The sequence below is a fragment of the Pagrus major genome, chromosome 16 (genome assembly GCF_040436345.1).
Source record: "Pagrus major chromosome 16, Pma_NU_1.0".
In the NCBI taxonomy this organism is placed as follows: Eukaryota; Metazoa; Chordata; class Actinopteri; order Spariformes; family Sparidae; genus Pagrus; species Pagrus major.
The window spans coordinates 9605812-9631558 of NC_133230.1; the positions used below are offsets into that span (position 1 = coordinate 9605812).

General features: G+C 41.0%; 1 protein-coding gene across 3 annotated transcripts in view; it reads left to right on the forward strand.

The window, feature by feature from the left end:
- The first annotated feature begins 8094 nt into the window (after positions 1-8094).
- The window catches only part of LOC141010355 (DNA (cytosine-5)-methyltransferase 3A-like), a 44316-nt gene continuing 26663 nt past the window's right edge, over positions 8095-25747 (forward strand). For all 3 annotated transcript variants that reach the window (XM_073483265.1, XM_073483266.1, XM_073483267.1), the window contains exons 1-4: positions 8095-8170; positions 9336-9532; positions 14044-14151; positions 19928-20279. In XM_073483265.1, the coding sequence (XP_073339366.1) occupies positions 9452-9532; positions 14044-14151; positions 19928-20279 (541 nt within the window). In that variant the 5' untranslated portion in view covers positions 8095-8170; positions 9336-9451. The remainder of the gene's footprint in view (positions 8171-9335; positions 9533-14043; positions 14152-19927; positions 20280-25747) is intronic.

The following is a 25747-nucleotide window of genomic DNA, read 5'->3' on the forward strand; positions in this document are numbered from 1 at the left end:
GCTCTTTGTGGGTTTATGATGATGGCTGGGGTGTCAAAAGTGTCCTGCCTCATAATTCACGCTGAGTGTGTTTACATGCACATCCATATTCTGAAGTTTGTTTAAAAAAAAAAAGGTTGTTAAAGCTGACTTGCCATCACCGTGAGGATGGAGGGTAACCAGCGGGGACGTCAGGAAGTCATGAAAGAGAAATAGAAATAGCTAAGCACATAATCCCTCCTATAAAACACAACTTGATTAAACAGAAAAGATATATTGCATCACATAGTTGCAAGTAGGTGAATTTATTTTAACCTTTGGACAGAGCCATGCTAGCTGTTTGCACCTGATTCCAGCCTTAATGCTAAGCTAAGCTAACGTTCTCCTAGCTGTCCCAAACCTATGAGGGTTTTTTAAAAATTTTTAAATGTTTTATTTTAATTTCAGGATACAAAATGTTAAACTATTCTTTTTAATATATTTTTTTTAACCACTGATTTAAATGAAATTGTCAACACTTCCTGCTGCCTCCCTTCTATTAATGTGTGCAGGGGTGTCTGTTAATACAGCATGAAGAAGGAACCAGGAATAATTGCTGGTATCCACAATATTGTGTGCATGTAAACACACTCAGCGAGTCACATACTATACTGCTGCTACTGTGCTCTCAGTGAGCCACCCTTGCAAATAAGAGGGCTGCGCAATTAAGGGAAACCAAGGGGCTACTTTAAACTAAATAATGAGCCGAGTCTCATTGTTTCCTCCCCGTGAAAACTTAGCTGAACACACCTGACTAGCTGGTAGCCTCAGTATTTATTGTTTCAAGTGTAGGGAAGCACCTCAGGATGTAGTACTGAACTAGGCACTGAGATTTAGTTGTGAGTTACAAAATGAACACTTATACAGTATGTAAGGATGTAAGGTCGTAGTAAGCAAGTAGGAAATGCTTCGATAGCTTTATTTAGTTAAATAAAAGAATATTGATAATGTTTATGCGCAATGAAGGTAGGTGCTCAGGGACTGCAGAGCTACTCTTGATTGTATGGTAGTCACGTCTTTTAACTGCTGGACAACATTAGCCACATGTTAAAGGTGCAATGTCTAAGAATTGGCCACCTGTTCAGGATCACTCCAAACAAATAGGTTGTGGTTCAGCTATCTATGGCTGCAGCTACTAGCTCCTGTTAGCTAGTTAGCTCAGTAAGGGAGGGACTGTAGGTGATTACACTGTGGGCAGAGGAACCGGGTTCAGCAGCCTCCCAGTGAGCACGGCCAGATCAGGACCGAACAGCGCTTGAGACAACAGTGCTAAGGTGATCTACAGTGGCTCTACCTTTTAAGGAATAGGTTGATTGCCACTGACTCCCAAAATGACATATTTCACCGTTTCCAAAACAAGATGACCTTTGCAGTGTACTAGTGAAGCAACCTACATTCGTCTTACACTCACAGTTTCGTTGGGTAACCAAGAAAACTACTTGGTTAGGTTGAAGAAAACATCATGGTTTGGGTTAAATCAAGTATGTAACTTCAGTTCCTATTGTACCTACGTTATGTACGTAACTTTACGTTATGTACGTTACGAAATGTATCTTTGTCAGCAAGTTAAAGTAACTCACAGTTGACTTTCGCCAACCTATCCGTCCCTGATGTCCTTTGAAAGCAGACTCGTCGCTGTTTGCATTACTTCACCTGACTTCCTCCTTTGCCTCCTTTGCTGAGGACGGCCTAGAGACACGGCAGGCGGTGGACAAGAGAGGTGTGAAGAGCATAAAAAGCAGCGCCTTGAGCAACAACAAACATTTTTAAAATTTTTACTAATTTAAAAAAGTTTTAGTTGCAGAGGGCTATACTATCAGACTATTAGCACAAGACAGTACGAGCCGGTGCTAGCGGGTTAGCATGCTAACCTCAGTAGATATTTCTGCAGCACAATACATAGTCTCGTCTTCGACACAACGTCAAAACTGCTATTTCTTCACATTTCATTAATAATATTAGTTATACTGGCCATATCTTATACATTGCACCTTCAATAATGGTTAAAAATGGAGGGTTTCATTCCAAAATATACATCCACTGTTATTCACAAATAAGTCATTGGACTTGCTTGTGTTAAGATTGTGTTGAAACGTCCTAAAGTCGTTCATTTTGCTCTAATTCCATCAGTCGTTTTTCTCATTTTGGGATGAAACTCTGAAACTATACAGAGGAAAACAACAGCAAGTGATACAACGCTGAGTAAAGAATGTGGATCATCAGAGGGAGAAAAGATTTTCTGAAGTGCTATTTGGTGAAGCATGTTGTTGGATATAGTTTGTCTGTGTGTGAACTTGTGTCTTTCACGGAAAAGCAAAGCTGTCACAGAGGTAGCTGTTTGTTTTGAGTCAGACGGGGATCAGGTCGAAGATACCTTTACATTTTTGTCTTCTGTTTCAATGTTTTTTTGTCCTTCAGGGTAGCCATACATCTCAAATGAAAAATGAGCAATGTTTGCTTTTTAGTGGGAAGAGTTGTAGAGCGATATGTGCAGCTTTCAAAACGAGTTGCGGATAAAATCGGACTGAACGGGACTGAAAACTTTTTCTTTTTGACATTTGTACAGTAAGCCTATCCTAAAAGCTAAGTATAAGGTTTCAACCACCTGTGACACTGTGTCAAGAAAAAGAACAAAAAGAGGCTCCTCTGTTATCGACGTTCTAAATGTGATGTTTTCATTCAGTTCTCTGTTCTGCTCTATGTTATCATCAATGTTTATTATTCTGGTTTACAATATAAGTGGAGTATAGTTAATGTAATGAGTTTGTCAAAATGCAGATTCACGTGCATACTCACAGTTGCACCCAAATATATAAATTCATTTTAGGTCTTGAAGTACTCGATTTAGCAGGAAAGGTCCAGAAATTACTAAAAGGCAAAGGAAAAAAAAAAATAAAATCGTCTTCCCCTTCAATCTCGCCATGCATTTGACGTCAGAAGTTAGCTTTGTTTTTGTTCTTTCAGTTTGTGCCTGTAGCGGTTCTGTAAAGTGCTGTATAAAGTAACCATTCTGCAGATAAGATGATCTATCAGCCTTTATGTCTGTGACTTTGTAGAGGTTTTATTTATTTATTATAAATGTGTTCTGGGGGAAACTGATGCTCAGCCTTTACATTTGTGCCAAACTGTTTGCAGACATTGTGTGTCACACAAATTACAGGTATATATCAAAAGTATATCTGCATTAGTATGTTGTTGTTGCCCATAGTTTATTCACAGAATGCCTGGAGATGTTCACAGTTAATGTTTTCCACTGCTGGAAAAACTCGCATTTAATAGATTATAAAGACACATTCCAAATCTTACTGATAGACAGTCACTGATGTCATTTTAGCCAATGTGGAGGCAATACTGTATACCCTGTCAGACCAAACTCGGGGTTACACAAATAAAACACAGCCGGTCACGCGGAGGTGCGTACATTGTGATCCTTTTATTGTTTGCAGAGAGACAAAGAGGACGACCTCGACGACGACGACGCTCCCCTGATGTTATTTATCTATGTATGTGTTCTGTATGGTTATGCTTCTGGTACACATTTGTTTCTCATGTTGATTTTACAAAACATAGTTTTATGTCACAAAGCCACTGTCTTTTGTAAATAAATCAAATGTGAGATATATTAAAAAGATTTAAAATATGGCTTTGATGGGTCATGTCGTGATTGTGAGTGTGTATTTTATGGATTCACCTTCACTAAAGGTCCCTCAGTCAACACATACATCATTTATTAGGGTTGGAAAGTGAGATAGAACACATTATGACTCGATATTTGGGTCATTCCATGAATTCAGAACTTTTCCCAGTTCATGTCATTGGTTTTGTCAGAAAAGTATGTGTTCAAACTTTTATTAAATTCACGGGACTCTGTAACACAATCTGGCTTTTTTTTTTTGGAGGATAAACACTGCGTGAGTAACAGGAATAAATGCAAATGATCCTGCGGCCAAGCCTTGGCTCGCTGGGGTTGAATACACCTTTGCACGACCATCATAGTGATTAAAATCTATCTGATATGACTCAGGTACAAATGTTCACAGAAGAGATGTTTTGATAAAACTCTATTCATGTTAGGTTTAGGCTTGTTGAAATTTTTTTTCTAATCCTGGAAGTAGCAACAGGCAAGCAAATGAAACACACTGTTATCTTGGGTAATCTTTTGAGTTACAGTCCTTGGTTCCACATGGACACTGAGGTTAATAAAACACTTCAATCAAACTGTGTCTTTTGTCGCTTGTTTATGTGTTGATAAACACTTCCTCCTAACAGGTCAACCACATGAAAATGCCCCCTCCTGCTTCATTTACAAACTCTGGCCTTTTTCCTGCAGCTTCAGGCTCAGACAGTGACAATAACTACCCAGGTGAGATCAGGTTGAGACACTTTGACCTTATCAGCATCCTCCTCTGTGGGTTTCTAGGAGGAAACAGCCGGCAGCACACTGCTCTCGCCTGTAGGTCATGTGGCATCTTGCTGCTCCTGCTGTCCTCATGTGAACCACTCAGTGCCACTGACTCGATGAGAAAGAGGAGACGCCGCTGCTTCCAGATCAGTGAACCACATCCGCCCGCTGCACACACATTTCCTCTCTCCTTCGTTGCCCCTCAAAAGCACTCAATCTGCCTCACACAGGGAGTTACCCTGAGAGCCTCCAGCAGCATCTGGGCAACCTCACTGCTGTCTCCGTCTAGTGGGCGTGAATGGGATGAACGTGGTAGCAGGGTTAATGGGCTGAAAGTGATAAGAGATTTGATAACTTGCTCTGGCTGCACTCTTCTAGGAAATGAGGTGAAGATGTGGAGCTAGATGAAGTTTCTGCTCGGAGGATCAAATGTACGATTGTACGAGGAGCTACATACTCCTACATCCGCTTTGATGTACAGATTTAAGGCTGAATGACTTATCAGCACATTGCATCCAGAGATATAACTGGTTTTATTATTATTATAAAATAGGTTCCAGTACTGCTTGTTTGTGCATGTTTGACAATATTTCTATTAGTACAGTGTCAAAATGTTGTTGTTACAAATACAATTCTTTGGTAGGATGTGGCTCACTTTTAAAAGAGTAATATTTTAAAACGATATATTTACTTTTTCGTAAAGTATGACTTCTGGGTACTTTATACAACACTGCTAAAGCTATCCTATAAATGTGGTGTAAAAATACAATATTTACCTCCAAAATTTAGTTGAGTGGAAGAATAAAGTATCAAGTTCAAGTACAAGTACCTCAAATATGTATTTACATACAGTACTCAAATGACATGATGGACATGAACGTCACAGTATGTCTCTTCCTGAATGCTTCTTTTTAGTTTCTGTTATGCAAATATGAGGTTCAAGTTGAACTTTAGCCCAAACTGCCAGTCCAGACACAAAAAAGATGCAAGAGATCCTTGCTTTACAGACAGAAACTCACATTTTTGTGGATTTTACGAAACATGTTGGTCCGGAGTCTCTCCACCTTGCATTTTTCATATTGCTTTTGTTCACGTATTGTTTTGCTTTTCAGATAAAGTGTGTTCATGTTCATTTTAGATAACATCAGAGCTTGTTTCTTTATCATCCCAAAATGGTTCAGATGAATAAAACTCTTTCACAGCAGACAGTTTGACTTGTCGTAGCAGGAAAAGCACAGGTAGAACTAATAACATTAATGATGATTCAGTCCCAGCAATTAATGTAATTCAATGCAGCAGTTAACAGTGTTACATATATTATTAGTCACACCTGTGTTTGACAAGTCTTTCTTTCCAGAAAAAAAAAATTCAGGTGTCACAGCAGCCAAATGACACACAGAACAATATAATGTATGTAGAATAACGCAGTTTCATACAAGAATGAGACAGTACTCAAACATATGCCTGCACAAAAGTATATAAACTGAGTATGTACCCAGTAAACTTGTATATGTGTAGAAAATGAGACCTTAGATTAAGAGTTCACACTGTAATCAAGCAGTAAATATTCAGTGTAGTACTGTCAGAACAAGAGGAAGCACATGTTTCACTTCAGCAGGCCTCAAAGCTGGCCTGAGGCATCAGCTAATTACATGGCTGCTTAGGGCCCCACAGCCACCAGGGGGCCCATAAATGCAGCAAATTAAAAATGAGGAAGTCTCCTCAGGTTCCTGTTCATTTTGTCAACATTTTGATAACATTACTTTGTGTTGGTTGTGCTAGGTTGAAGCTGAACGGACTAACCGGGCTTATTAATGTTTTTTTTCATTTGAGTAAATCTAATTTGTAATGAGTTTACAAATGTGTACATCCAGATATCATTTTGAATCATGAAAGTTGTTGCCTACTTTAGTTTACACCCCTCGTATGCCAGCTTGTTTTGTCACGTTTAGGAACAAGGCATTTCTAATGTTTATTTTTTAGCCTTTATTTTTGTCCCTAATGTCACATAAGAGGTGCTAGAGAGCTATTTATGGGGCTCCTGGGCCACTTTAATGTATCTCAGGTGTAACATTAGTTAGAATATATGGCATGGAAGTGCTAAAATCGAGAACTAATGTTTAAACCTTTGAATACAGATTCTGAAGCATCCCTGCATTACCCCCATGTTTACTGTCTATATATGTACTGCCAAACTGATGTAAAATTGGCCCTCAAAATTTAAAAATAAAAATAAAGAAAGGGCACATCTGCAGCTTTTCATGCTACTGGTCATATAGAATATCATAGAGACCGTCATGCATGTGTATGTAAGGGGGATGCATGGTAATAACTTATGTCAGTTTCCGACCCAGTGATGTGGTGTGCAGGTACTTGTACTTTACTTTAGGGACATATATTGTTCTTTCTACTCCACTACATTTATTTGACAACAGTAGTTACAAGTTACTTTGCAGATTTAGTTTGATAAAAAGTAGTTAAACCACCTTTACCAGCTACAGCATTAAAGTGAAGAACACATTAATGCATCAGAAGTTATAATATAATTATATAACATACATTATTTTGAAAAAAACATTCTGCATGATGAGTTCTTTGTCATGCACCGGTCAATTTTGAGATTTTTAACCATATCATGTCTTCTTCCAGACATTAATGGAACAAAAAACGTCATTCAGGTGTTTTTTTAAATTCAGATTTCTGCTCTTAGGCAAATTAATGCATAGTTGACATAACTTATTTGCATATGTAAACATAAAATATGCAACAATTATTATCTCAAAGGATAAGTTAGCCAAATAATGAAATTTTAAGTCATTATCTACTCACCCCTATGCCGATGGAATAGATGGCTGAAGTTGTGTAGTCTACAAAACATTTCTGGAGCTTCAGAGCAAAGCAGCGTTGCAGCATTCTCCTAAACAACTGAAGTAGATGGGGACTTCTTTTGAAACATTAAAAACCAACTGAATAGAAAACATAAAATGACTCCATGCAGCTAATCCAGGTCTCTGGAAGCCCTGAGATCCCATACACGTTATTTATATATTTTTCATTTTTTATTGTAGCTGCTAAGCTACAAACATTAGCCAGCACTCTGTCTGAAGCGGGTACTTGAGTTCAGCTGCACACTGAGAGTGTAAATGATATCTTTTTAAATCAATTCTGGATTCTCTGGGTTTCTGGAGATTTTGCATTACCCTGGACAAGCTACATGAAGACATTTTATGCATTTTTTCTGTTGTTTATTTCTGTTTCTACTTCAGCTGCTAATGCTGCAACATTGTGTCACTGTGAGGCTCCAGAAATGTTTTGTGGACAGAAAAACATCATCGGACTCTCCATCGGCATGCCGGTGAGCAGATAATGAGTGAATTTTCATTTTTGGGTGAACTTATCCTTTAAGCAAAACATTTAAATGCATGGTTTTACTTGTAACAGAGTATTTCTACACTTGGATTTTGCTACTTTTTACTCAAGTACAAGATCTGAGAACTGCTTCCGCTTCTGCTCAGACCACCTTCACCCCCTGCCTCTGCCCCTATCTGCACACCGTGGTGTAGGTGATGAGCGGGTAGTCTTTAGGACCCTGCGGCAGCCGGCAGACAGTCTGCAGGCCCCTGCAGTGAGAGCGGTGCATCTGGAAGAGAGCTGGCCGGCTGGGGAGGTGGAGGACGGGGAGAGAAGAGGAAGGAGGCTCCGGGAGCAAGCGAGACAAAAAGGGTCAGGCCTGGGACTTGGGAAAATCGGGTAACGAACACACAGCGATTCACGCATTTAAATCCGTTTAACCCGGCACTAGTAGCCGCGCAGGAAGGGTAACCTTTATGTGAACAATAACGTGAAAGCCCCGAGAGCGGAAGGCGCTCGATGGAGACGGGGAAATAGCGATTTAGGGGGTTTGCTTTTTTTTTTTTTTTTTCTTTTTTGCAGATGTGCTGATTGGACATCGCGATGTGCACTTGAACTTGACCGAATTTAGAGCACAGAACCAGGACCGCGGCTCCTGGAAGCACTGGCCTCATTAAAGAAAAAAATATAACGGGGATTTATACTTGAGTGGCCGTGGCCTGTAAAAAGAGCCACAACCCCCTGGGTCATATTGCAGACTTCCCCTAGCTGCAAAACACGTCTCAAACTTTGCAATTTCTAACGCATTGCCATTTGAATAATACACGCAAGTGAGTCGATGGCAGTGAGTGGAAGCGTGTGGCCTGGTTGCAGCGTGATGTGCGTGGACATGCGGTGACACTGAACGCCTGTGTGGCCCTTATAATAAATTATTTCTCAAGATAACACGTTCTGGTTGTTGCCCGCAATTTATTTTTTCAGGAGGGAAGACTTCATTTGCAGGCATGGTAGATAAGTGAGAGGCGGCTGTCATCAATCTTGATTTAACCCCTTAGAGGAAATTAAACACATCCCATATGAATGTAGATGTGCAGGCTGATGATCTTTTTTTTTTTTTTTTTTTTTTGCAAATTTCCACGAGTGCAACAGTGTGTGGGCTCCTCTGTGTGCGCATGGCTGACTGCTGGAGTAACTTTAACCCAGACGCTTAAGGTTAAACATGAATTATTAATGATTTAAAAATAGTTTAATCATCCTGGGTTAATTATGGGTGCACATTAGAAGCCATTTAAGTCGACTACTGTACACCCATACAACCGTGTGGTGTTAAAAAAAAAGGAAAAAAAAACAAGTGGCCCAGGCCCTATAGGCAATAGTAGCCATACAGTATCCTATAGTAGCCTGTGAGGGTCCTATGCATGACGTGCACTCAACAAAAGGAAAGCTGATGCTCAGAAAGAGCCTCTTTATGACAGAAAAGTGAAATGTAACCAAACTGACTTCTTGTGTGAATGAAAGCATCATGAGCAAGCTGACTGTCACCTTTTCTTTCTCCATCTTCCAGGAGAGCCGAGAGAGAAGAGGGATCATCTCTCATTCCTTTTTTTTTTGTTTCTTTGAGTTTATATCCACCTCATCTTGCACATCAAGAACATTAAGCCCCGAAGAGCCCTCAGCACGATGCCGTCCAACACTGTCACCAACACCAACACCACTGCATTCAAATCCTCAGACTACGCTGACTCACCTGGAAGCAGAATGGTAAGGACGAAACACGTGTGAAATATGAAAGCACGCCTCAGGAATCTCGCTTGAGGTATTTATGAGGCTCCTCTGAAGCTCGGTATGTTGGTGAATGACTCGGGATTTCTCAGCTTTATTGCCAGTGGGTTCAAAGGGTTCATTCAGTCATGTTATGGCTTTTTTTGAATGAGTTGGGATAAGCTGCTGATTAATTTTGGATTTTACTCTCCATCAGTGCAAAATGCAATTTATCTGAAAGGCCTCACACTCTCCAGATCTGATTTGAGAGGAGATTACTCACTCCAGCGATGATGTAGTACAGTGTGGCTTTTACTATTTTCCTAAAAATATCTATAAAGAGCGCATGTGTGCATGAATGAGTGCAGTGTGTGAGTGTTATTATGTTGATAGTATATTGATGAAGGCACTCAGATATGGTGAAAGTTCATGTCAAAGCCAATTAAAAACCTTTCCCAATTTTATGAAAGTTAACCTAATGCCTTATTGATCCGGAGAGATTGCAGCATAATTTCCTTCTGTTTAATGGAGAAATAGTCAGCGTCCATCTGCATACGGAGTGCCATGTCACCTCTCATGATGCAGACAGACTCATTATCTCAGTCTGCAGCATCACTGATGCTCCACAGCGGCAGCGGCAGCATCACCGCGCAGCCGGCTGCTGCGAGATGCAGCCGTATTCTGTGAGATTTGCTGTTGTTAATGGTGGTTGGTGACGTGGGCGTTGGCTGGTGTAGGTTGAGCTGGAGCTGGAATGGCTCTCCAGATTTTTTTTACTGGGGGGATCTGTCCTCTTCCTTCCACGTTCCCATTACAAAGAACTGCCCTTAGTCTTGTTGCCTGGCAACAGACATTGCCTTAAATAACCGGCTACCCAGACGGAAATAGGGTAAGAGATATTGACAATGCAGTTGGGTTCACTCCAGGCAACAACAAACCATATTTCAGGTTTATTCTGTTTATTTTTTCAGTGTGCAGAAGATATTAGAAGGAAGCTGTGTGTGAAAATGGCGTGTTATTTTCCATTCAGTGTGTCTGAGCGTTCGCTCGGGTTGGGAATTGGATGAACGGTGCAGTGTAGGCTGTTCCTGCAGGCACCACTGAATTGTGTCATCCATGTAAGTGGTTCCCAAATGAGCCTGCACACCAGGCTGCACTCAAAATGTGCTATTATCTATGCAAATTCTGCCGCCCTGTAAGGAAAAACTGAAGCACCAGGCTCTCTATTAGTAATCACACAATGAACGGGGACCATCTGCAAAACACGTACTCTCACAAAAGCATTGATATCTGCATTTAAAGTAACCATCTCTGTATTTTCATCCAGAAAATCCACTGAGGAATTTTCTATGATTTTAGAGCCATATTTGTCAATTACAACCCTGTTTACCCATTAATCACAGCATCAGTTACTCACTTACATCTATCTCTTTATGCAAATCAGTTTATCACCCCGGGACCCTAATGGTTGATGGATTTATTCCATTTTAGCAGCAAACACTCTCAGGGTGTAACATGGCCTGACCTTTGAAATTCATGCTGGTGTTTATTAACATCCTCCATCTCTTAAATTATTGAACAAGTAGAGTCTGCTGGACTCTGTGTGTGCAGGAGTCCAGTTTCTTGAGAGTGCTTTTAAGTGGGGCTGCACAATTAATCTAAATCCAAATCGCAATGTGGCCAAGTGCAATGTACAAATCAAAGGAAGCTGCAATATTTTGATAAAGGTCAAAGACAGCATGATAAAGAAGTGCTGTGGTGCTGCAGAGAAGCTCCTGGCCTGCAATTCTTGTTCTCATGATGTGAGAAAACATGTTTGTTTGGTACAGACGTCAAGAAATATCCCACCCTATTAAAATAATGATGCAAAAATGATCATTGAAACTAATCTTGATTCATATTGCAATCACAATATCTATCAAAATAATTGGATGATTGTATTTACCATAATGTGCAGTCCTATTTTTAAGACTCTTACTGGAAAACAGAGCAGAGAGAGAAAGTGATGACTGATGAGATGTCGCAAAGGTCCCTGGCACATGTTACAACATAAACTGTGACTCGTCAGATTGTGTGACCCGGTTAGGAATGTACAGAACCAATCACAATAATTTCTTCTTATACTCCGCATTACATAGTAGCTTACATACAATGTGTGTATACATCTTACTCATCTAAAAATCATGTTTGATGCTTACAGCTCTCATTAATAACAACACTTGTTACACGCTAATGTTACGGTGGAGACTGATTTAACTGTTGGACCACTGGCTAAAGAAAATGACTGCTTGAGTTTACCCAAAACTAACAGTTAGTCTGTGATCTCTCCGATGGCTTGATATGAAAGACGCTAGCAAAGCAACGCAGCGCAGAAAATAAGCACAGCCGATGTGTCATACAGGTTGGACAATCCTGTTTTACTTACAATACAGTTACGAATGAAAACGACAGAAATAAACAAGTTTGCCAATTTGACACACCTCCACAATGCACTCACCTGCCAGTTTTCTACCCGGAAGTGACTGCTGTTGTTAGTGCGATGCCACAGTGATATGGCCTATTTAGAAAGGATTTTGTCACATCAAACGCTGTATTTTCACAACTGTTGCCAAAAATGTACTCCGTTGTTAGTTATGTTGCTTATTGTCTCATGCACTTACACGTGTCAAGCCCACATGGACTCACGAGAGACCTTTAAAATTACCATTGCAGCGGTGAAACATTTGTCAGACCTCTCAAATGCTGTAGGTCAAGTTACATATTTTCATAGCAGTTACAGATGCTAGTGTCATAATATTTTGATAGAGAATATTTACACACATTTTGACAGCATTGTTATACGTGACTCCAGACAGCATTTAGTCAGTATTGTTTTGATTGTTGACCTAGTATTAAGGTAGCTGTATCTCACAGCTACGTGGTATTGCGTTCTTGGACATAGCCTCACCACAGATCCATCAAGCAGTTGTTCTGGACTTTTTGATTATGTTACAAGAACTTCATCAGCAGATAGAGTTTGCCAAAGGGAACCCATTGTATTAAACCATACAAGCATCATACACTGTAACTGAAATCAATTATACAAAGATGGTTCTGTTATACAAGAGAATTTTGAAACAGTGTTTTTTTTTACATTTAACAGAAATAGTTCCAACCCCAAAATTTGATCCCCTGAACTTTTTTTAACAACATTTCTGGTTTCTGCGATGTAGAAAGTCCAGTGTTTAGGATTTAGGAGGATCTATTGGCAGAAACTGTATATAATATTCATAATTATGTTTTCACTAGTGTATAATTACCTGAAACTAAGAATCAATGAGTTTTTGTTGCTTTAGATTGAGCCTTTTATATCTACAGAGGGAGTGGATCCCCTTCCACAGAGTCCGCCATGTTACATCACCTACAGTAGCCCAGAGCAGACAAACCAAACACTGACTCTAGAGAGGGGCTATCATGTTTTTTGTCCACTATATCCCACACACTGGACCTGTTTCCAGATAATTTAGCAACAATATCGTGAAGCAGGATGGTGATGTATCCGCACATGTGCAGTTTTGTCACTCTAGTTTGCTTTGTATTGGAGGAATTAAAGGTGTTGCACCTGTCCCTGGCCTCCCCTACTTGTCTTACTGTATTAAACATGATCCATTATAAAATGACAAAGTCATGCGGTTTCTTACAGTAATCTTCCCTCATGTCATTCTCGCCACAGTGGCCAAGATTAAAATAAAAGCACTTAACAACAAGTCAACGGAGGGACCCGGTCACCAGGATGCCCTACAGTGCTGAGAGCTCATTTATCTTGGAGGGAATCTCACATTCACTACTGAAGGAATTTAATAAGGACCCAGCCCTCCGCCCCCCACCGCAGCTGTCAGGAATGGCCTTGCAATCTCATTTGCATTCAGACCTGGTGCTGGTGGTCCTATTCAGTCAATATTGAAACTCAAAGCATCTACATTAGGATCATCTTTTCTCCCATCCACCCCAGGGGTACTTGGTGGTGGCGGACATGGGGCTTTGTTCATGGGGGTAGACAGTTTTATTAATCAAAGGGAAATTGCAGCAGGGGGAGGTGCGGGCCGGTCGACGTCTTTGTAACGGTGTCAAGAGGGGATTGTCTGCGGAAGGTCAGCGCTGCGTCCGTGGAGCTTTCACTTCAGCCGAGTTCAAAGGAACGTGCCACTCAGTTTCTATCTGTCTCATTGTCCACTTAGGCCAGAGACACTCAGGAACCCACTGCAGTCCCCCCAAATATTCAAGTGTTTCAGTTAGGTACAGTTTTGTGTGTGTAGTATCACACCTAAAGCATCTTTAGCTGAGGTAAAGCAAACACTTAGCTTACCGTATGCACAAACACCGTCTTTCATAACCTGGAAAGATGCAATGTCTTATGTGCATCCAGGCCTGAAAAGGAAAATTGGACACTCCGAAAGATAAGGGCACTGTTACTCCAATTATTAGAAGTCCAAGTTATGGTGTACATGATGTGTTTATTTTTTTTTTGACAGGGTGAAAGCACAATACTGGACATGGACCGGATGACAGAGGAGATGTCGGCTAAAAGTAGTGCCTCTTATAAAGTTGGCAAGTCTGGAAGGAAGCGCAAGCAGTTTTCAGTAAGTGTTGATCTGATATGTCACACATTTTACATCTACATCCATCTATTCATCCATGCACACCTGTTTTAAAGTGATTTTTTTTAATCAGTTTTCCAATATAATGACCAAATATAATTTCATGTCACGTTTATCCTGACCGGAATAATTGCAATTAATGAAAATATGCTTAAAACTTTAAAAATGGCGCTTAAACATAGTGAAATCACTTTACCTACCATTTTGTTTGAAAAAATCCCCAAAGTTTTTGTTGCATCACAGTTAGGACGCACATCTTTTGTGAGTGAAAAGGATGCCAAGCCACTTGAGAAGATATTCACGATTAACCCGATACTGGAAATTTACCATGATCAACTTATCCTGAGTGTTTTTGTCGAGATTGTGATAAAATATTTCATTTTTCCATCCCTAGTCTCTGTAAACAAACAGAGACAGAGTTCTTGAAAGCTGATAACTAAAGAGCTAATATGAGTTTCAGATGTTCTTCAAAGCCATGTGTTTACATTTGTATTTTTAACATTAGAGAAAACAGGTTTGTATTTTGAGAGGTAAAAGAGAACCATGCCCATCTACAATTCTCACAGTTCGAAAATATGTGACTTTATAAACAAAATTGCTACTAAAAAGTTACAGAGTGCACCTTTAATAATTTTTTTTACATTTCATATTTAAATCTCTTTGGTCATAATGTCTAATAAAATAAATTGCTCTTAGCATAATATGAATTATAATAAAGGAGGAGTAAGTTATCCTGGAGAAAGATAATTGATTGTTAAGTTGCATTTCCAGGTTGTGAAATGTTGACGCTTCGGGTTGGTGATGCACGCCATCAGTGGCCTTGTGAATGATTTTTTTTGAATTCTTGAGTCCCATTTGTCCCAAATCTTAAAGGACATGTTGGACCGATACCAATAACAGAAAGTCAAGTTCAAACTGCAGTATGCTCATTAAGAACTACGTCATACTGAGTGGTATGGTAGCCGAATGTTTACAGCGCGTGCCACATAGCCACAAGATCCGCAGTTCTATTCCAGCCCGAGTCCTTTGTTCCCTTTGTTTCCTATTTGCGTCTTCAATGTCAAATAAAAGGCAAACACATGTTGTCCAGTCACATCTCAAGGCAGCTGCTCCAACCGTCCACACTCGCAGGGTGAAAATCCTGCTGTCATTAAGAAGGGCGAGACGTGATTAATCATATAAATATGGGGATAAATGCGCAGATTTTTAAATAATCTTTCCTGGAAGGCATGCACCGTGATGTACAGAAATAGCTGTGTGAAGAATAACAAAAGAGAGGTCGGATTGCAGAAATTGGGTTGGGCGGGGGGTTCAGACACTGTTTGTCCATATGATAAGCATTTTGGTGGGAGAATAACTTGCCCTAAGTAACCCTCAAACAAAGTGCTTGTCAGATCATATAACAGAGTTAAAACCACCTCCCACCTATAGCCTCACAATCAGACTGGATTCACAATTTAGTTTCACCTCATTAAAGGGTAACTCCACCAATTTTACACATTAAAATGTGTTTACAGGTCTTGGGGAGTACTACTGCATATGTAAAAAAAAGGTAGTATAAAGCCTTTTGTGGCTCCAGAGGAAGCTGCATGTAATCTGATAAATTGCCTCCAGTGATGTCACTGAGTGGTACAGTGTAGACGGTTTAATAACAAATCGTTACAGCAGAACCACAGATACCGCCTTTTTTATTCCTCGCATTCTTCTTACTTTTCAAAACCAGGTGCCTACATTACCCACGATGCAATCACTGGAGGAAATTTATCAGATTACATGCAGCTTCCTCACAAAAGGCTTTACACTACTTTTATTTACATATGCAGTCACACTGCCCAAGACCTGTAAACACACTTTAATATGTGAAATTGGTGGAGTTACCCTTCAAGGAATTGATAATTGTATATTCAAACTATATGAGTCACTGAATAAAATTATGCTGGTGGACATTTGAAGGTCTGGACCCAGGCTAGCACCACCCACACCTTTCTGACGTGAATTGCGGGGGCACCGTCAAACAATTTTTGCAGCTTTTCAAATCAGACAGTCGGACATTCACGGCCACTTCATGCAGCGATAGGTCAGATGTGTGGGGGTCTGAACTTCTCTCTCAAGCCCTCTATTCATTATTCCCTTAAAACCAATGCAAAACCACAAATGCCTTCAAGGAAAATCTGTCTTCCTGCTCTCTATGACAACACCCCTTTCACCCCCATCATCAAATGTGACCTTTTGGAACAACTACAAACACTTTTGCCACATGACACATCATATGAACTAGTTTGTTGCCAGTATAGCTCGGCCCCAAGTGTCTCATGATGGTCCGGATGCTAATTCAAACTTCACATCTTGGTGAACCATTGCCCATTTCCGCAAATTGCTTTGTTTTGTGGACATGAAACTGAAACAATTTAAAAATAATGAATACCTGAACGAGATGACACCGATCAGCAGCCTTTGCATCAAAATAAAGGTGTTGTTTCAGCGTATACTACTTTGTACTCATGCATAATCATCACACAGCCTCCGCCATGTTCCTCAGCTATGCACAACCACTACACCAGCACCATTTGTAATCTGTTTGTGATGTCTTTTGTAGTTAAAAGCCCTGACTTAATAATGACTCTTGGGCCAACGTGTATCTGGGTATGTTTTTCCCTGAGATGTTATCATTTGCATAAGCCTCTGCTCAGAATCATGTTAATTATTTCTCACAGTGTGATTCAACAGACCCAAAAAAAAAGGGGATTACAAAAATATTTACAGATACGTATGGTGAGTAGGGATATGCCAGAGGGCCAGAGAGTGTGTATTTAAATAGCAGCTGAGTGGTCCGACCAATCGCAGATAAAGACAAGATATAGTCAGAATCAGGGCGCCTGAGCGAGTGTTTTCACAGTTGTGGGGGATTGACCACATGTGCCAGACACTCCAGTCCGATAGGTGTTTCATTGTTGTTGTTGAGAGTCACTACTGGCCAACTTAATATGCTGTCTATAAGGCATTATTGGACTTTTTCAGTTTGAATCCCGAAGTTACTTTGTCATGTAATGCAGAAGGTAACGCCTCAAACCTTTTCCCATAAAGTGCACAGACATCATGGACGTAGAAACTGTTGAATGACTGGTTAAAAGATGCCAACCGTAGTAAAGTATTAATTCGTTCACCTCAGTTCACAGGGTTCTATTTACATATTAACTGACCTTGCTGCTATTTACTTTCACGGGTCCACGCCGTAACATTCAGTGCCTTCAGCTAGTCTGGAGTAGGTTAAAAAATGCTCACCTGGTTACCTATTTTAACCTTTGTTTGACCAGGGGGTGAACTCTCATTGACATCAAATATCTCTTTTTCAAGGATGTCCTGGCCAAGACAGGCACAGCACAATTGCAGCTGCAGACATAAAACAAACAAATAACAGATTAGAACGACAACCAATTTCAGGATCATGAAATATCAAGAAACATTCATCAACGTTCAGAACATCTACAGCCAGATGTAATTTACAGTCACTCTAAATGCATCAAGTGAAACCAGCTCTCGAAGATTCAGGTAATTCTGCAGGTGATTTTAAGCAGAGGGCACAGCAGATGAAAAGACTGTAACATCCCGTATTTGTTCAAAGGATGTAGATGCATAAGTACGATGGAAGAAGACAAAGAATAAATAAATAGATAAATAAATGATAAAAAAAATAAAACAATAAAACCTGACCATACAAAGAGAAATGGTGATAAATATACATACACTTACATATTTGTAATTTTAGGAATAAAGAACATTTTTAAATCTATATTTAAGGCGGCATTAATCACATTTTTCACTTGTTCTTATTTTGAGATAATAAATCATTATTTTAAGAAAGTTTCTCAATATTTTGCAAATCAACTCATAATTATGACAAAATAAGTCATTTCTTTCAGAAAATTCCTCATTCTTTTGCCATTCTCAGTCATAATTTTGAGTTATTAAGTCACAATTTTGAGAATGTTTCTAACTATAATATCTTAAAGGATATTTTTTTTGTTCATCACATTGGCGGGAATAAGCTTCCATAGTAAGCTCTGACGCTGCTGTAGTAAGTTGAATGAGGCAGCCAGTGTTTCATTTTGACCTCTGTCTGCCTGTCTGAGCTGCCTGATTTGCCAACTGTGACCTCTGACCTCTGGCAGGGGCCACGTGTAGTTCACTGGGTCAGTAAGCTGTTGCATAATTCTTCCAGCGACAGTTGTGTGTGCTGTTTGTGCGTGTGAGCGTATTCCCTCTGTTTGCGCTTGTGTGTTTGTTTGCCGAAACCCACACACTCTGAAAGCTTTCTGTAGTTCCGAACTGAGTCAGAATATTAATAATGCCTGAGCTGTGGATTTGTTTGTTTTCATTCATCGTGTCAAACAGATTTACTCGAGTGCTGCTCTTTGTGTGCGTGCAACTGTTCAGCATTTACAGTTAATTTGTTTTCAGTTACTACAGTGATGAAGTCATGCAGAGTTCTGCGGCCTGCGAGGAATGCTTAAAAACCAACTTTGGCTTGATGTAGCTCCGTTTTACGATACAGTCCGACTTCCCCTGAAGTTTATTTTGCAGATCTGTTCCACATAATTTGCATTGCATTCATTACTCAGACATTTTATAAGTCTCGGGGTCACATTAAAGCTAGTTTTACATTGTGTTTTCCGCTTCAATCTGCGCGAACAAGATTAGATCTGACCTCTTAGCCTCGAGCACAGGGTCTTTGTGTTTGCTAAATATCGCCTGCTGAAAGGCAGATGCCTCCTGAGGCGATGCTGTCGCCTGCCTTAAATGCAAACTGCTGTACCTACGTCTGCAGCAGATGAAAGCTTCAGCGCTGCTCTCATCAGTGTTGACAGTCTGATCTCACAAGACATGCTCCACTTTCTGCTCCCAGTGACCTAGTAATGGGATTGTCTGAGAAAGTGTGTTTTTATGGCTATTTTTAGGCAGGAGCAGAGACACTATCACATTTCTTCAAAGTGTTGAGTCGGAAAAGAATCTTTTCTAGGTCTTCCAAGACAGGCGCAGCTTTTTTTAGGCAAAGGAAGGTGTAATAACCGAATGTCTGTGGCTGTAACTTTAGATAGGTCACCTCTGTTTCTGCTTAGAATGAAATAGCTCGACTGGGCGTTCCAAACTGGACCGAGTGGAGAACTTCTTCGTTGTCACACAGCCAACATTCCTGACATGTTTCCGTGCTGCTGTAATGATAAAAGCACGGCTACAGGAAGCCCACCAGTGTACCTGATGAACTCTAATGTAATCCCTTCCTCGCTTGCATGTTAATGGCTGTGCGGCAGATTTACTGGCACGGCTTTGAAGTTTACAACTCTAGTTTAACAGAGCTGAAAGGGAAATGCCATAATTCACTGACTAATAAGTGCAGAAGTTGCGCTACGTGTTTGATTCTGTCCAGATTGAGCTGAAGAAGGCTTAAGGGATGAAATTAGGCTTATCTAATGTGAAATGGATGAATGCTTTAATTCACATTTTCTTTCAAATAGCCCATTCAGGCTAAAGGGAGCTTATCCTCACTCTGATAATGCCAGCTGCTTTACTTTGTTCAAACACGCTGGATGATTTGTTGTAACTCCTGAAAGGTTTTGTTTATTGCTCAGCCACCTACAGTATATTCAGTGATATGTCACACACCTTCAAAACATCCTCTCAAACAGCTACAGCAATAATCATCTCTAAAGCTGACAGATTGAGAGGATGTTAACATTTCCTCCTCTTCCCTTGCCCGCAGGTCGAGAGCTGCGGCTCTGTCAAAGGCAGTGTGGGTGTGGGCAACAGCTACACAGGGGTGGGTAGGCCGTCCATGGCACAGGTCCACAATGGAGACGTGGGCGGGCACAGAGACAGGACGTCCGATGCCTGCTTCCCCAAACAGGAGAAGAGGGAAGTGGAGAACGGGATCCCCAGAGGCCCTTCCTCCTGCCGGGCAGAGGACAGCTCCCAGGGTCAGAGCCGGAGCCCGTCCCAGGAGAACGGATTCCTGCCCAGCCGGGAAGAGCAGGACTCGGAGAAAGACAAGGACAACAGCCTGACGACACCGCGCAAGAAACGAGGGAGACGGAAACTGGAGCGCCCAACGAAATGTGAGTTTTTTCTGCCTCTCCTTCTCCGGCTGGGCTGTGTTTTGATCCAAACTCTGCAGGAAAATCATGTGACTAGTACTAGATGTTGAGTAATGAACTGTAAATGGATGTCAGACACACAGAGCATGGCACTGACACTGCCAGGATTTGTAACACTGAGGCTGAAAGTGTTGCAGTCACACTGCTGAACAGTGCTGTGAAGGAAAGACACTAGTAGATGTTGGAGCTGCAGTGTAAATCAGACACAGTAATACTGTTAATACTGTTATTATACAGAATCTTATGCATGCTGTGTTTCACTTCTTTTGAATGTCTCAGTGTGGTTTACAAAATGCTTTCAATATGCACAACCAGTTGACATTTGAATGTGTGCCAGGTGCACAGTGTGCCCAAAATAACATGTCAGACAGCTGCAATGAAAAAGACAATTGATTAATAGATTACCTTTGAAGTTAAGTAGCAAGAAAGGACAGTTGCAGTTCCTTTATGATGCAATACCAATAACCGATAATTACCTGCTTGTTTTGGCCAATAACAATAAGATAACCAAACGGATAATGAAAACAGATGGAATACTGAATATTATAATCTAGATAACAAAACAAAACAAAAAAACACAAGCGAGCATAAGGTCATGATCAAATCTCTAAATATAAACAATTGTGCTGCAATCCCTTACTGCACTAGAGCCAAAACTAAGACCAACGGAGATGGCAGCAGAACAAATATTAAAAATGATCCCCTGCCACCACTGCTACAAAACAATTACAAGGGAAACATTGAACTGGAGTAAAAGCATGCCAAAAACAGTGAAATTACTTGTTCTAAACTATTTTTCCTAAAATAATAATGATATCTTTAATAATCTACTTAAATGCAAACTGTACACCTCTTATAAAAAGATATTTAAAATTAATCAATTTTTAAATGAGCTTTGGTCCTACAGAGGTGAATCCACTCCAGCCACAGTGCAGCAGTGGATAACCTTAGAGTATAAAGATGATATAAATCAGGGGGGCATTGTTGGGAGAGAGTGGTGCTGACAGTTTTTAGTCCAAGATGGAGATTAACAATATCACTTAGCCGCTCCCCCACTCTGCTTTTTAGTCCTATCTCTCTCTCTCTGTCAGCCACGTGTCTCTCTCGCTCCTCTCTCGGCCACAGAGACACCGGCTTTGACCTTGATGAGGAGTGCAGTAAATAAAGCCCGGGGAGGAGCGACTCGTCTCCTGGCAACGAGCCTCTGTTGGGAGCTGGCAGGTCTCTGTTGTGGCCGCCTCCCTGTCGGGGGCCCTGCCAGGTGGATGGCGTTGTGCCCAGAACTCTTTACAAACTGAGTCTGCACTCTGTATTCACCTGATCAGTGCTTCTAGGATCTGTTACTTCACTTCAAAGCAGAAATCTGGGAGAACCCTGTTTGCTCTTCGAACCAGGTGTTCAGCGCTGATGCCTGATCTGGGTTTGGGTCCAGTGCTGCTCAGATTTAGTATGATACAGCGGTGAACACAGGGGGCACAACAAATATCTACCTTGATGATTCAAATACATTTTCAAAGATGTTCACAACATTAGGCTCCCTCAACAGAGATAAGTCTGCTTCATGTGATCCGCATGAAGATAATTTAAATAAGACCAAAGTTTTAAAGCGTTCACGCTCATGATGTTGCAAAGCACGTTATTCGAAATGAGGATGGAGAATTAGAGTAGGATGAAGCGGGACAATATGACTGAATAATGTTTTAGTTTTCAGGGGACAGAAACGATGTTAAAGGGGCAGACAACTAATTTTAACACATGAGGATCATTTCTCTTAGTAGAGGGAGTCTTAGTCGGCCTTTCTTATATATAACCCTGCATGTCAACAGTTTGGGTTTACCGCACAGGCAGCGAGGGTCCAACACAGGGATGCTGTTGAGTTGCATGATGGTAGGAGCTGGCATTTTTAGAGTCATTCTTGACCTCTGTTTCTTTAAATTCCACCAATCTTTCTTTTTTTAATCTCTCAACTTTGTGAAAGTTAAATTGTTAGGAAGAGACACACACCAGCGTACTATTGCCTTGTTATAGCAGTAACCCTTGTTGTATACCCTACAAGTAATGGCCAATTCATCTGGTCCTTAATACATCTGAGCTATAAATTACAATGTAATAGGATAACAGCGATATAACAGTTTTAAAGTGTATTGTAGTATGAAAATTGAGGGTTATTATACCATGTACGTTTGATATAAATAAATATAAAGTTGACCATATAACAATTAGAAATCCTGGTGTAGTCGAAACATGTAAGGAATTACAGATGTGCGCTCCTGATATGTAGTGTACATGTGACAAGTTGTCATAGAGTGAAGAGTCAAACATGGGATGAGGTAGGTTTGACCAAAACCAGGTTTCTAAAGTCTTTCACATGTTGAAGGGGCCCTCAGTGAGCGTCAGTGGGCCGTTGTCAACCACAAAACCCATTAGCTGTGGGCTTAGCTCTGATCTAGCCTCTTCCTCTCACATATAGACTCACTTGCGCTCACACGCTAGCAGAAAAAAAAAAAGCGAAACATTCCCTCTTACTCACTCTCACAGATACGCTCTCCAACGGAAGTCATTGTTATACAGTAGGTAAATGGAGTGACTGACAGGTTGACCACATGTTTACTGACTCTGGAAATTGCAGTAGCAGCACCCACAATAAACACTCATTTCATCATTATCTGAACTCAACTGACATCTCCAAACACAGTGACATAACATTAACGCTGAACACTTCGCCCAGTCCAAAGACTTACAGGAAGTAAAATGTATTTTCAAATTTTCTACAGAAGCAACAAACAGCAGACTGCTTTGAATCAACAGAAAGAGGAACTAAGTAGACAGCACAAGCCGCAAAGACAAAGAAAAGACGTGCAGAAATTCAGATTAAAGATCTGTGTGGGGTCCGCAGGCCCCTCAAGACCATGAGCAGATGTTAGTGACATGTTTTTTCTCTCTCTCGAGGCTGCGGGCAGGCATCCGCAGTCACGTTGTAACGTGTGAACGTAGTGCAGGATGGATAGTTTGTTGTTTGCAAGCCACACACATGCACACACACACACACAAACACACACACACACACACACACACACACACACACACACACACACACACACACACACACACACACACACACACAATTTCTGCTTGGCATCAGTTTGTGAGTAATATTTCATGTTTGAAAAAACATTTATAGGAGTCGTTTCAATCAGGACATCAAAATAGTGAGTTAGTGAGCTGGCTTGATGCAAAGGATTGTGGGAGCGGGCGACTGGGGAGCAGAAAGCAGCAGGAGTAGGCATGTGCAGTCTTTAAATAAAGGGCCACACACACTTTAAATCCAGATCCAGATTACATCAGCAAAAAGTGCCTACAGTACTGCCTAGAGTGTAATTGCTGAGTGATTTTGTGGAAATTTAAAAACCATCACTCACTGGACACCAAATCTATGACTAAAACAGACATGCGGGGAGATATTAAACCCCAAGTTTGAATAGAGGGAGGGGTTGGTGTATTCATCTTAGAAAGAAGAGTGCTTGGTGTGGGGCAGTGCGGTGGATCGATAGTCAGCTAAACCGGGTTTGTGTCATCCATCTGGAGGGCACAGGAAGGATTTGAGCTCCGGCTGGAGTGGAACTGAGCTCCAGCAACACGAGAGCTGGAACCCACTCAAACTGGCAAGGTATACTCTCTGTGGGCAACGTTAGCCAGCTCCCCTCACAAACCCAATGACCTTGGCAGTCCACGCCGCCTCACCGATTTGTTATATAGTCACTTATTCGCGATGAGGACGAGGAGACCAGACCAGAGCAGAGAGGGATGGAAAAAAAAAAAAAGAGCAGGGGGGGGGGGGGGGGGGGCAGGGGTTCAGCTACACATGGAACCAACTTGAAGAGGCTGCTAAGAGAGCGGACTATTGTTTGGACAGGTCTGTAGGGTACTTCACTGACAAGCTAGAGTTGGCTGCGCAGAAAACACGCCATCAAAAGTTGTCCGTAGCCTCTCAGGGCTCAAGTGTTATGATAGTGTTTGGGCTTCGAGTCAGCAGATAGTCATGTTTACTCAGGCGATGCCATCATGCTAATTTAGGGCACAGCTGCTTGAATCATGTACTCTGCTGGTGTCATATGCCGGGGCACTTTTAGAAACACTCACTTATCTTGAAATCAAACACAATAACAGAGGCGTTAGTGCGAGGTTCTGCCATGAAGCTGCTTTGCGCTTCCTGATCTATTTTTCTGGGGGTGAAAAACGTTTCATGAATCATGAATCCTGACTGCTGTGCTAGTGTTTCAGTTGGGTGGCGTCCATGCTCCCTGGCTCACCCCTCACTGCTCTGCTGAACACAGGAAAACAATGCTCTTTAAGAATGAATAACATGCCCTTGTTGTTGTGGTCCTCCACATCTTAAATCATGGCAGCCAAGTTACTGGGAAATCCCAACTGGAGCTTTTATTGTGTTCAAGACTCTTTTTTTATTAGGCTGCGGTTTCACTGCACGTCCGCCAAATATTTTCGCTGCTATTTTTGATGATCTTTACCCTCCTGCTGCAGCTCTCGCTTTTGGTTTTGCAACTTCCTCTGCATTTATGGGCATTTTCTTTCCTGTGGAAAATATCTGTCTTTCTTAGTTTTAAATTCCCTACAATATATCAGTTTTGGAAGGGGAATTTTGATGAAGTAGCAATACTGCAATTTAAAAATACTCCATTGGAAGTAAAAATCCGTCATGAAAAAAAAAATTTAGAGTATCAGCTGGAGGATATGTGTCACAAGTGAAAGACTGGATTTGCAAAAATATATATATATATATATTTTTTCATTGGATTTACCACCATTTTCTGTTCTAAGCAGAAGACAAATACCAGCTTCTGCATCTGTCCACCTTCCAGTTGCACATAACACAACTGCCTCAGGAAGAGACTCATGTCTGATGCTGTTGAGGCTTTGGAGATTAGCAGGGAGATTATATACAACCCCAGAGCCACAGTCAAGTGAAGCAGTATGTTGTTGTCAGCGGCGTAGGAGGGGCCACGCTAATAGCAACCAGCTGTGTGTCTCAAAAAGGGGGAATATAAGGTCAGAAGTGTGACATATGCCAAAGTAAACCTGGCCAGTCTCCACACTCATCATAACCTCGGCAGCCACTCCAAACCCTCTGGGTCGTATCAAACCCTCATAACGCACCTGAGCGCACAAGCTCCCATAAGCCCAGACGATTTAGGAGTTTCCCCGAGCCACTATCTCTCAGCACTCTTATTAATTTGACTTTAATTTGATCAAACACACAGTTAATGGGATGATGTGGAGGGCGAGCGTAACGATTTGGGTTAATAAATGTGTCATATGCTTTATTGATGCCAGTGAGGCCAGTTAAGTTTAACACAGATACGAGGATAACCAATGTGGTCAATTTCCACTGTGCTATGAATGATTCAGACCAT